At 45.7% G+C, this 9,782-nt stretch overlaps 1 protein-coding gene across 1 annotated transcript; it reads left to right on the top strand.

Moving 5' to 3' along the window:
• Positions 1–458: 458 nt before the first annotated feature.
• On the top strand, positions 459–1,477 carry SERLADRAFT_434144 (uncharacterized protein; the record flags this gene model as incomplete). Its single annotated transcript, XM_007314391.1, has 2 exons — positions 459–1,278; positions 1,332–1,477. The coding sequence occupies 2 exons, from the start codon at positions 459–461 to the stop codon at positions 1,475–1,477; spliced, it is 966 nt and encodes a 321-aa protein (XP_007314453.1).
• Between the last annotated feature and the right edge of the window lie 8,305 nt (positions 1,478–9,782).

The raw sequence follows: 9,782 nt of genomic DNA, 5'->3' as shown, positions 1-9,782 counted from the left end.
CTGATGATATCATGGGGCCTAGCCCGCATGACCAGCTCCACTGTGTGAGAGAGTTTATCTAAAAATAAGAAGAAGGCAACGTGGCGCGAGAAAGAGGAGTTTGAACAAAAGGGGAAGTGCCGTGTGGCACTATGTGTGAAAGCTAAAGTATACAAGGTTAAAGCAGAGAATGAATATGAAGGAAAGGTCCGAAAATTGTGTTATCGTAACACTGACCAGGCTGGGCACTTGCCTCCGCCAGTCTGGAGAAGGGTTGACAGCTTAACAAGCGGACCACCCCCTGACAACCGTCCGGACCAGGGTTTATTACAAATACTTTTTATATACCCCTCCAATACTATAGTGTGGGTAGTCGGAGATTGAGATCCGATATTCAGCTGGGAAGAGGTTGATCCACAGATAGCAAGCAGGGACCCCCAGTTACCTTTTTTTTACATTATCAAAGAGAATAAGTCAACATGTTGTTGCAACTGGATATGAACAGTCTGCTGCACAACATGCGTGCGCAGATTCAGGCTGCCCCAGCAGCGGAACCTACGGTTGAGCGAAAGTTCAACAAGAAAGTCGAGATTGTCACTGACCCTGGCGCTTTCGAAGGAGATAGGGCTCAATTTGCCGAATGGTGGATCAAGCTCCAAATTTGGATCAAAGCGAACTGGGATGCGTTCACTGATAATTTTGAAATAGCAATGGCTGTGCTGTCAAGACTGAAAGGACCTGTGGCGGGTCGATACGCCCAAGTAAGGATGCAGGAGTGCTACACAGCGGGAGTGTGGCCTACCTGGGATGATCTCAAAGTCGAGATCAAAAAATACTTCATACCCCAAGCTGAGCGTGACTGGGCGTGTCAGCAAATCCGTACCTTCAAACAAGGAAACATGAGGACGGATGACTTTGTTACCCGGTTCATGGCCCTCTCCATCCAAGGGGGTCTAGGGAATGAACATGCAGTGGAGTTGTTGGAGCGCAATGTATCACCGGCCATTGCCCGACAGCTCTACATACAAGATATGCGGAGCGAGAACTTTGCAGCAGCTGCTGAGGAGGTTCGAAAAATTGGTAGGGCCATAGAATGCAATTCAGTGGCGGGTCCACCACCAAAAACAATGTTTCCCAGAGGCGCCCTGGGTCATCAAACCACCATAATCACTCTCACGGGTTCGAGCCGTTTGGGCTGTAACCAGGGCAGGGAGCCCCTATGGATATTGGCGCGGTCCAGGGCGGACAGATGCGCAGATTCAAAGGGAACTGCTATAATTGCGGCCAAGAGGGACACATGTCCCAAGATTGCAGAAACAGGGCGCAGGCTGCCCAACAAAAAAATAACTAAGGGCGCCAGGCGCGCCAACTAGAAACAGAGAAACTGGATGATTGGCTCCAGACTCTGGCTGGTCGTTCATACAACGAGATCCGGGCCTTTTTTTATGACCAGCAAGTTGCTGAGATAAAGGTTCAGGGAACAGAGTTCGGAGCTTAGGTCACTTGGGTGCCTTCGCTCCACAAAACAATAAAGTAAACCACAACAAGGTGGCCCCTGCTTTGTTATCTGAAACCTGTACCTGTATGAAGCATTGTGACTGTGATATTTATAATACTACCGCTGCACCAGCATCTCCTTTGGAGCGTGGCCCCGGCGAGACAAACACTAGGGTGCTTGATTCTGGCAAAAATAAAATAGAAAAACATTTACCTTTCAACACTTCTTCTTCTTCGTTGGAGCCACCCTTTCCCGGAATCCCAAGGCGTGTGTTGATGCACACATATTTATTCCAAAAGGAGATCCTTTTAGACGTTGGTGTGGAAAACCTTGCCCGGGGCATAGTACACCCAACCAGCGCACTGCTTGATTCAGGTGCTAACAGAATCTTCATAGATCAGGTTGGGCTGTTTTGTCAATTAAATGCACTGACAATCTTTGGAGGCCTTGTGCCTATTTATCACATAGTTTGTCGCCTACAGAGTGCAACTATCAAATTTACGACAAAGAGATGCTAGCCATCATTAGAGCCTTAGAGCACTGGCGGCACTACTTAGAAGGTGCTAGACACCAATTTGAAATTTGGACCGATCATAAGAATCTAGAGTATTTTATGACGGCCCGAGACTTGAACCGAAGACAGGCCTGCTATGCGGTATACTTGTCAAGGTTTAATTATAAATTAATTCATAAGCCTGGAAGCTCTATAGGGAAAGCGGACACTTTGTCCAGAAGAGAGGATCATGCCAACGGCATCAAAGATGACAACAAAGGTGTTACCCTGATAGACCAATCAAGGGTTGCCAATGTTAGAATTGGGCAGGATTCTGATCTTCTGGAAGTCTTCAAGAAAGACATCTCCTCAGGAGAGAAGGCGCGCCTTGATGGCAATGAAAACTATTTATGGGAATTTATGGGAAGACGGGCTCTTCCATTTTAAAGACAAAATCTATGTGCCTGAGTCCGCAAGAATCAAGGCAATAGATGGACATCATGACACTCCAGTGGCTGGGCACCCTGGGTGGCAACAAACAATGGAGTTGATCTCCAGAAACTATATGTGGCCTGGCATGGTCAAATAAGTACAGGAATAGGTAAAATCCTGTCTGAGATGTGCCATGGCTAAGAATTCTCATCAACCGCCAGCCGGTAAACTTATGCTGAATCCGATACCAGCTGGTCCCTGGCAGGATATACCGGTTGATTTCACAACGGATCTGCCTGAGTCAAATGGGTATAATTCAGTAATGGTGGTAGTAGATTGCTTCTCCAAAGAAGTAGTATTCATTCCCACCAACAAAACCATTACCGCCGCTGGTATGGCAGATTTATTTAAAGATTTTGTATGGTCTATCCATGGGTTACCAGAAATGGTTATCTCCGATAGAGGGCCACAATTTGCTAGCAAATTTACAAAAGAGTTATGCCGGATGCTGGGCATCAAACCTAAGTTATCAACGGTGTTCCATCCGCAGACTGATCGACAAACGGAGAGACTCAACCAGGAGTTGAAAAAATATCTCCGGATATTTATTAATGACAGGCAGACAGATTGGGCCAAGTGGCTAAAAATAGCCCAGTTCTCTTACAATATCAAACAGTCGTCGGCTACAGGAAAGGCACCATTTGAGGTAACGAGATTGTACCTCCCCAGAATGGGTGTAGAACCTGGTAAAAGCAAGAATGAGGCTGCTGGGAATATGGCCAAAGACATGAAGTCTGTCTTGGACAAAATGTGCAAGGCGCTATTTAAAACTGCAGAGCAGATGAAAGACAGGGCAGAGTGTAGACGCTCTAAGGCCCCTGACTACAAGGTCAGCGACCTCGTCTGGTTAGATACTAACCACTTAAGGTTAAAAGATTGGCAGTCTAGAAAACTGACTGAAAAGTGGATTGGCCCATACCGGATTAAGGAAGTCAAACCCAATGTGGTGGAGTTGGAACTCCCAAAACGAATGAGGGTAGTACCCACAGTCAATATTAGCCGTGTGAAACCCTACAAAGGGCTGCTGCCGGGACAGCGCGTAGACCGGCCCAGACTGGTTGTAGTCACCCAGGAAGGTGAAGAAGAGTTCGAAGTTGAACGAGTGGTGGATGCACACTTGAAGCATGGAAAAGTAGAGTTCCTAGTCCTATGGAAGGGTTATGGAGACAAGGACAGAATGTGGGAACCAGAAGCCCATCTGAACAATTTCTGCAATGCTGTTTGCAAACTTTACTTTAAGAATCCCTCGGCTCCTAGGAAGCTTAGAGGCATGGATTCTAAACTTTTAATTCCCTTTTTCAACCTATGCCCGAAAATCTAACTACCACCTCCGGTATCTGGTCTCACCTAAAAGTTGAGCCCTAGAGGGGGGGGTAGTGTTACGATAACACATTTTTGGACCTTTAATTTTCATTCTCCTCTTTAACCTTCTACTGTAGTTTTCTCACATTGTGCCATGTGGCACTTTCCCTTTTGTTCAAACTCCTTTTTCTGGCGCTGCACTGCCTTTCTTTCTATTTTAGATACAAGTCTCTTACGCAGTGGAGCTGGTCACACGGGCTAGGCCCCATGACATCATCAGCCACTGCCTCTATCAACTGTACAGTACACATGTACAAACAAACCTGTAGTAGTATATATAGACCAATAGATTAAGGAGACTCCTCAGTGAGTCCTTCTGTTGTATCCTCACAACTCACTTGTTGAAGTCTAAAGGGTAACCACTCCCTCATCATCATCTCTATAGTTGGTTCTAGTTGTGCACCAGAGTAACTAACTCTTGGTTGTTACAATAACATAGGTGGAATAACTTTTGTTCAAATCTAGTTTATTTTATAGCGGTAAGTTTTATGTAAAAATGGATAGAGCCTGTTTACTGAAAGCCTTTACTACAATTCAAAAGACTTTATCTCAATGACCAATTTGTTTGCCTTCAAGCCCTGGTTTTTTTCATGATAGCGGTAGTAGCATCCTTACTGATCTGATGGGAGCACTCCTGTTTTCAGCAGAGTCGGAACTGTCCCTGTTTAATCAATGGAATTCCCTGACAATGGCACGGACAATTTGAATTCAAACTCATCAACAAGTCATTCACCAACTCCAGCTGCACCTACAACTGAACAGTCAGCTTCCCAGGTATATTTACTGTCAATATCCACAATCTTGCAAGCTAATATCATACTTCAGTTTCATTGTAGTTCACAAAGGGAAGAATTTTTGAAACCACCCGCAGACATCACCCCCTTGCTGGCTCTTGCCTACACCTCTCAGGATGAATGGTTTGATGAGAAGGTAGCTGCTGAGCAGCAATATTGGCGATGTATGATGCAACTACAGATATACAAAGCAGATCTCATAGCTGTTGTTCAAGGATGTCATCAAGCCGATGAAGATATCCAGGGTCTTTGACAACTAGTTTGCCTTCAAAGATGTGAGATATACACTAGCACTCCGAGGACTTGGAGTATTAGGTCTGATTAACCATATGATTGCATGGCACACACTTTTTGTTCCAGACCCATCTCTACATGAAGTATGCTGCAATGTTATTACTGCTTAGTGGTTCAATTCAGGACTTATTGTACCATCATTTCACGTCCATACCAATATATATATTGTGTAATTTGTGTTTCCTGTCTATGGATGATTATCATTACAGTAAATGATGATATTGATAAGAGATATTGCTATAACTCTACCATGGATTTGTATGATTACATGAAATCAGCTGGTCATTTCATCAGTTACAATAGCACACACGGATGGCTGCTACTTCACCTTGTGAGATTGCAACTTGAAGTTGCCAGTATAAGCGCAGAACATGACTGGCTAGAGTTAGGCCCCACCATTATCGAGATTTGACTGATTTGATCCCAGAGAAGACTTAAAAGTCCAAGAAGTAAAGAAAAGTACTAATCCAGGAAATAACACCAGTCTGGCCTGAATCTACGAAAGTATCACCATACATGTTCCCCATCAACTCAATGTAGCATTGAAGTCTCCACCAGTGCTTGAGAATAATATTCCTCACTCCAATATGGTCATGATTACTCACGACTGTCTTTGGTACAAAGTGAGACTCCCTTGCATTTAAACCCGAGACTTTGTGGCAAGCTGCTGTTTATTATCCTCAGACTAGGCTACAAAACCTGTGAGCCTTGTATTTTTACCCACCACCAAAACATTGAATTATTCTGTACATATTGTACTCACTATGTCTTCACAAACCTCCGCCACCAAACTCCTCATCCAAATCGGGGTCGCCTCAGGCAAAAACAACAATGTTAGCGGCGTTGCCGAGGTGCTTGCAAATGTGCACCTTGATCACGCTGATGTAAAATTAAAGTGAGAGTTTCCACAATTATATAATGATATATAAAGGTCTTACTTTTGTCATCAGGCTCAATGGTATTGAGGAATATCTAGATGCTCAATTCAATGCAGTTACAAATTGGTTCAGTTTGGTTGACAACCAACTTCACAGCTTAACTCATAAGGTGGATAAATGTAATTGATTTGACCGGTTGCACAGGGAGGAGATTGTGACTACAAAGGAGACAGTCCGTCTTGTCAGAGACAATGTTGCCAGCTTAGACAAGAATGTCAGCAGCATAACAACAGAATTTTGTAGTATGAAGGCAACGCTGAACAAAGTCATGGTCGTAGTACTAGACACAATGGTGATGGAGCTGGACGCACCAGACGTACCCCTAACAGTGCCTCCGCACGCACTAAGATTAGGGAGCCAGATACTTCCGATGGCTCCGACCCATAAAAACTCTGCTCCTTCATCATGCAGTGCCAACTGAATTTCAACAACCGTCCAGGCACATTCTAAACTAACCAAGCAAAGATCAACTACGCTATCTCCTTCCTTATGAGAATGGTGTTAGATTGGTTTGAGCCAGATATCCTAACCCCAGACAACCTTGCTGCCATTCCTATCTGGATGCATGACTACTCTGAGTTCCTCTCTGCGCTCTGCTCCAATTTTGGGCCCCACTACCCCACCAGAGATGTGGAGTCACAGATTAAGCACCTCCAGATGCGCGAGAATCAATGTCTAAATAAGTATATGGTGGAATTCAATTGTCTCACATCCCAAATCCAAGGATAGGGTAAGGGCACACTCCAACATCAGTTCTACAAAGGACTCCCTGCAGGGATCACAGACAAAATCTCCCACATCGGAAAACCAGACTCTCTTGCGGAGTTATGGACCCTTGCTCAAACCATCGACTCTTGCTATTGGGAACAATGCAGCAAAGTCAGCAGGAAATCTACCACCCAGCCCAAATCCTTGTTGAGCACCAATACCACATCTTCCTCCAAACAGTCCTCCTCTATGTCCACCACAAAGCCCGCAAGCTGCGGAAACTCCACTTCCCATTTGCACTCCCACCACTCCCATGGTCCAAAATCTCCGGACTTGACCAATAAGATGGGAAAGGATGGGAAACTTACTCTGGAAGAACGCAAGCACCATTTTGACAATAATCTCTGCCTGTTCTGTGGTCAGCCTGGGCATAATGCAAAGTCCTGCCCCAAGTCCACCTCCAGCGCCGCAAAAGCTTGTGCCACTGCAGCAGTTCTGGAAAGCAAACCAGAAGCCGTTGAGGCAAAAAACTAGTCAGCAGTCCTCCGTGCTCCGCACGGGTTGAGGACTATGTTGATCCTGACTGTACACTAATGGAGATATATCTCAATGTGTCTGCTCTTTCCGATACCAACTCCCTCTATATAAACCTTCCCTCCAAACCTCTTTTGAATGTTTCCTTTACAGTGCTAGTAGACTCTGGGTTGTCACATTGTTTTGTAGACACCACCTTTGTGAATGCTAGTCTACTTTCTCCCTATACCATTACTCCAATCCAACTCCGCTTATTTGACGGAACATCAAACTCTGTCATCACTAAGGCAGTAGACTTACCCATCCGTTTTCCTTGCGGGAAATCACTCCTACTACCTTCTATATCACAGTCCTGGGATGCAATTGGCTCACCCGCTACAATCTGTCAATTGACTGGGTACTGAACAATATTTCATGCCGCTCTCCGGAGACCTTGAATGCCCAACTGACGTCAACCCCAATCCCCCAACTCTGGATGTGTCCCTCATAAACACAGTTGCCTTTCAATGGGCTTGCAAACTCAAAGGATCCACCCAGTTCACGATGCAACTGTCCCAGCTCCGTGCCTCCTCCACTGCTCCGGAAACTGTGGACTTGTCCTCCATCCTCTCCGAGTACCATGATTTCAAAAATGTCTTCAGTAAAGTGAAAGCCGACAAACTCCCGCCTCACCGTTTGTTTAATCTGAAGATCAATCTGGACATGCCTACCGTCTAGTACAGATCACAGACAGAGATGAGTGGAAAACCACTTTCCAAACCCGCTACAGATCTTACGAGTGGCTGGTGATGCCTTTTGGGCTCACAAATGTTCCTGCAGCTTTCCAGTGTGCTGTCAATGCAATATTTGCTGACATTCTTGATGTCTGTGTTATCGTCTACCTTGACAATGTCCTAGGATTCTCCGACAACCTCGAGCAGCATGTAGCACATATGCGGGAGGTACTTGGCGCCAATGGTCTATACGCACACCCCAACAAATGTTTTTTCCATACCAACTCTGTCAAATACCTCAGTTTCCTCCTCTCTCTGAAAAGCCTCACAATGTCAAACAATAAAATCCAAACATCCGGCACTGGCCTGAACCTCACAAAATTAAGGATGTACAGTCTTTCTTGGGGTTTGCCAACTTCTACCATCACTTCATCAACAACTACTCCGGTATTGTTTTTCTGCTCACCTGCCTCACTTGGAAGGACACACTTTAGAATTTCTCTGACAAATGTCAAAAATCCTTCAAAGCACTCAAGAGCGCCTTCAAAACTGCTCTGGTGCTCTCACACTGGTTTCCAGATGCTCAACTAACTGTAGAAACTGAGACCTCAGACTACACTATTGCTGCCATCCTATCCATCTCAACTCCGGACAGAGAACTCCGCCCAGTGGCTTTCCACTCCCACACCCTTACTGCTCTGGAGCTCAACTATGACACCCATGATAAAGAACTACTCACAATTTTTGAAGCTTTCATAATGAAGAGACACTACCTCAAAGGTTCCTCTTCTCCTGTTGATGTTGTTACTGACCACAAGAACCTGGAATATTTCTCCACGACAAAACTGCTGACCCGGCGACAAGCCCATTGGTTGGAGTTTTTCTTGCAGTTCAACATGATCATCCGGATCCAAACAGGACATCTCGGGGCTAAACCGGACGCCCTAACTAGACCATGGGACGTCTACCCCAAAGAGGGGGATAGTGACTACGCCAGGATCAACCCACAGAACTTCTGACCGGTTTTCACCACCAAGCAGCTGATCACATCCTTACGGGCTTTGTCCCTAACCAAACCAGTACTCCGAGCCATCTCCATTATGGACTCCAAGATGCTCCACAGGGACATACTCACCTCCCAGGCTGTCGACCCGGTTTCTGCTGCTCTCCTCGCCAACCCTCCTCAGAACAATCCTCACTGGTCTATTGACCCTGACAGTTTTTCTCTGGTGAGATAACCGCCTCTACATCCCATATGCCAATGACCTCCGACTCCGAGTACTCCGGGATAAGCATGATCATCCCCTTTTGGGACATTTTGGTCAGAACAAAACCCTGGAACTCATCAGACAAGAATATACTTGGCCCGAACTCCGGACCTCCATTAAGGACTACGTCAAGTCCTGCACTACCTGTGCCAGAGCCAAGGTACCTCGTCACAAACCCTACAGAACATTGAAGCAACTACCAATTCCGGAGAAACCCTGGAACTCCATTTCTATGGATTCATCAAGCAACTCCCGTCCTCCAAAGGTTTCACAGCCATTCTAGTAGTTATAGACAGGCTCACTAAACAGTCCCTGTTTATCCTCACCTACAATACCATCACGTCCCCAGAGCTAGCGAAGCTCTTCCTCTTACATGTATTCTCCAAACACGGAGTTTCCACCCACACCTCCAATTGCAGCTCCAAGTTTGTCTCCCATCTCTTCCGCTCCCTCGGAAAAGCCCTCAACATCCACCTCCACTTCACCTCTGGTTACTACCCAGAGGGTGATAGATGGATGGAACAAACCAATCAGACGCTTGAGCAGTACCTACGGATCTACTGCAACTATAAGTTAGACAATTGGTCTGGACTCCTTCTATTAGCAGAGTTTGCATACAACAACGCTCTGAGCACCGCTATAGGGGTGTCCCCCTTCTCTGCAAACAAGAGTTACCACCCTAACATCTCTGTGTACCCGGAACGCAACC

The sequence above is a fragment of the Serpula lacrymans genome (genome assembly GCF_000218685.1).
Source record: "Serpula lacrymans var. lacrymans S7.9 unplaced genomic scaffold SERLAscaffold_3, whole genome shotgun sequence".
NCBI classification, from domain to species: domain Eukaryota; kingdom Fungi; phylum Basidiomycota; class Agaricomycetes; order Boletales; family Serpulaceae; genus Serpula; species Serpula lacrymans.
Note: the sequence above shows the minus strand (reverse complement) of the source record. Positions and strands in the feature narration are given on the sequence as shown.